General features: G+C 34.8%; 1 protein-coding gene across 1 annotated transcript in view; it reads right to left on the reverse strand.

Annotated features, from left to right (window-relative positions):
• LOC101577327 (tetratricopeptide repeat protein 6) overlaps positions 1–3,648 on the reverse strand; it is a 46,127-nt gene that overhangs the window by 30,684 nt on the left and 11,795 nt on the right. Inside the window, exons 3-4 of the mRNA XM_023721820.1 lie at positions 1,900–2,034; positions 145–294 (exon numbers count right to left, since the gene is read on the reverse strand). Of these exons, the coding sequence (XP_023577588.1) occupies positions 145–294; positions 1,900–2,034 (285 nt within the window). The remainder of the gene's footprint in view (positions 1–144; positions 295–1,899; positions 2,035–3,648) is intronic.

The raw sequence follows: 3,648 nt of genomic DNA on the forward strand, positions 1-3,648 counted from the left end.
ATCTGGATTATCATATAGTTAGTTGAAAAATAGTAATTGTGAGTAGTAACTGTCACTAGCAAAAGGTGAAAGCACTTAAAGACTTAGTAACTCTATCAAAATTAACCCACCCTCTGATCACTGACATCATTTAAATTAAAATACCTGGAAATGTTTTGGATTGAGAGCAATTGCACGATTAAAATCCAGAATCGAGCTGTCCTTCTGGAGTTTCACTTTACAAAGCCCTCGTTGGTAGAAACCTTCTGCAAAATCTGGATTTGTTTTCACAGCTCTTGTAAAATAATCAAAAGCCTAGAAGAGCATGTAGTTAAATTACACCACTTAGTAACAAAAAGTATTATTTTAATAGGTTAGTAAATTACAATTTTGTAACTATTAAAAAGTTTGAGTCTATTTTAATGCACTATCCTAATGAACCTTGTGAGGTGAATATAAATCATACTTAGGGGCCAGGAAGATAGCTCAGCAGATTATGTGCCTGCTTAGGCAAGCACACGGACAAAGGTTTGATCCCCTGCAGCACATGGCACTCCTTGGGTGTGCTGAGCAAGCCACTGAGACTGGGTGTGGTAGCACCCACCAGTAAACCCAGTGCTGCAGAGGCTGAAAACAGGAGGATCACTAGGAATCCAAGCTACGTAGTAAGACCCTGTACCATGTACCAAATACATTAAAAAATCAAACTTAGAAACAAACCAGGGCAATTATCATAACTAAAAGGCCTTCTTATTTCCAGACTAAATCTTCATAATTTATATTACTAGATTATAATGCTCTTAGGGTATAATTGTAATTGCTATTCTTTGAATTACATTTCTTAAAAGCAATCACAATCAGGAACATTTATCTTCCTTGATAATTAAAAAACCACAGGTGATATGTGGTCATGGAACTTTAGAGCAACACAACTCCAAAATTTTTTCCTAGTATCATAAAACCCAAGCTGAGTTTGCTCTGGTTGTCAAAAAAAACTGAAAACATCAAAAAAATTACAATTAATTTGATAGTTTCTATAATTTCTCAGTGGACAAAAAATCAAGGCACTTCTTTTTCTAGGTTTGAAAAGTCCAGTTTTAAGACACTGTCTATTTCATGACATGGTATAAAGACTGCAGTGTGTCTATGTGTATGTGTATGTTAAATATAAAATTGGATATCAATTATTCTACATATTTACCACATCAGTGACAATTCTGAAGTGTGTAAAATAGTTAGACTGAATAAATAAATGGTTTTCAGTGGATCCAACCATTTTAAAAACTAATTTCAATCTGATTTGAATTATTCAGTCACTGAGAAGAGCAGTCAAGTGAAGCAGCTGGGGTTCAGTCCCTGGCATGCCATGCCAGCCCAGCTCCCCGGGAGGATGCTGAGACCATTGATTGAGACTGGGCATGGTGCAATGCACCTGTAAACTCAGCGCTTGGGCAACTGAAAACAAGAGGATTACTGCAAGTCCAATCTACATAGTGAGACCCTGTAGACCCTATAAACCCTGTACTAAATACATAAAAAAGAGCAATCAAAGAGTGTTCTAATCTTTCCCATCTTTTTCTACAAAACATCAACCACTCAACTTAAACTACTTACCATTTAATTGTCACATTAATGCGATAAAAATTTTTTTGATACAATTATTTCTTAGAGTTAGATTTTTTGTTTTGGTGGGAAACATGCATTAGTCTTTAGAACACTGCTGACAAACTAGTATCAAATAAAATGAGTTTACTAAATGAAATAATTCATGGGACTTTCAGTTGCGAACTGACTGTATTAAACCACATTTCATAAACAGCTTAGGCCACGGACACTACGGGCACTGCTGAAATCGTACAGAAAGCAAGCAACCAGTTTCTTAAACCTCAAACAACCCATGCTTCTCAAGATTTAAAATACCATTTTCAAGTTGCCTTCCTCCACATAACAAAGACCTAAGTTATGCAGACAGTCTACTGAAGCAGCTACGACATTCGGTCCTTTATTAGAACTGGAAAAGAGTTCTAAGGCCTTCTTAAACATTCTTACTGCTTCCTATAAAGACAAAAAGAGAGAGAGAATTTTTTTCCTACTATTTATTTAACATGATGGCCTTAAATGTTAAACACAGCAACTACAATCTTGGTTCACACAAGTGCATACAGATCTGGGAAGCTCACAGGTCTTGTCTGGGTGCTACAAGAAGAGGACTCAGCTCCACAGTACAATCTCAGCAGGTCTCACCCAGGTGCCTCTCCTATACACTGAGACTTAACCAGTCCCACACACATTTATCTTTGGAGATATAAGTCCTAAATTCTAAAGGGTACTTTCGTAAGCAAAACTTCAATCTATAGATTATCTTATTATCAGTTTACTAGTAATTTCCCTGAATGGAACATTGGAAAGCTACTGGATAGAAATAAAAATATTGATGATGTCTGGCATATTTTAACATTGGTGATGTCTGGCATATTTTAGTCAACCATTATTTTGTCCCTCTGTTTTCCAAACGCAATTCTACTGGTACTAGGAAATACGTCACCACCACACATCTTCTATTTAAATTGCTTAGTCAAAATAGTTGAAAAAATAATTGAAACTCAATAATGAAAAAATTCAGTTTTCCAAACAGAAATGTCATTGAATAGTTAATATATCATTATGTATCATTATACATATTTATGTTTTCCAAAGTATGCATGCTTGCTGTTACTCCACTTTCTTAATCATATTAACCTGCTAATAAAACCACGAGCTCTAGCTGTAGTGTGCCGGGCGTCTCCGTCACTTTCCTTCAGCATTTGTTCTGCATGCTCACCAACCACTCCCTCGTCCTCACTCTCCACACATGATCTTGCATTGAAAATTAGTTTCCTTCTTTCTTTTCCCTTCTTTTTACTATTTTTGGTCTTATTCAGTGTTTCAAGAATAGAACGTGAAAAAAGATACATAGTAGATGCTTACTAAATGTCTATGCAGTTAGTGAATGTGCATTTATTTATTATTATTGTTTACTTCTTTTTTAACATTATTAACTTTACTGAAAATCAATAATTATATAGCAAATTAAAACTTTAGACAAATATTGAAATGTGAAAGATATAAGATGTAGACAGAGTGAATTTTAGAAAAATTTCTGAAATGAATACATGACATGAGATTAATAATAGATTACATATTATAAAACAATTATTGAGAAACTTAAATAAATATAAAATAAAAATTGGGCCAGCCTGATAGCTCAGCAGACTAAAGCACCTGCTTAAGCAGAGCATAGCAGCCAGGGTTTGATTCCTGCATGCCATGTGAATTGAGATTGGGCATGGTGGCACACGCCTGTAATTGCAGCACTTGCGAGGCTGTAAAAAGGAGAATCACTACAAGTCAAATCTACACAGTGAGACCCTGCAGACCCTGTAGACCCTGCCCTAAATACAGAAGAAAAGAGAAAAAAAAACAATAAAAATGTCTCAAATAAACATGAAGAAAAAGAGTTTACAGATCAGTCATATAATAGTTCACTCTGTGCCAAAATCAAGAAACTTAAACTCATATAATTAGAATTCTCAAAGTAGAATGGGGTAGGAAATACATTTTTAAAGATTTAAAATTTCTGAATTTAGTTAAAATTATAGCACCACATTTCCAAGAAAAATGAACCTTTTG

This window comes from Octodon degus, unplaced genomic scaffold, assembly GCF_000260255.1.
Source record: "Octodon degus isolate 3935 unplaced genomic scaffold, OctDeg1.0 scaffold00086, whole genome shotgun sequence".
Taxonomy (NCBI): domain Eukaryota; kingdom Metazoa; phylum Chordata; class Mammalia; order Rodentia; family Octodontidae; genus Octodon; species Octodon degus.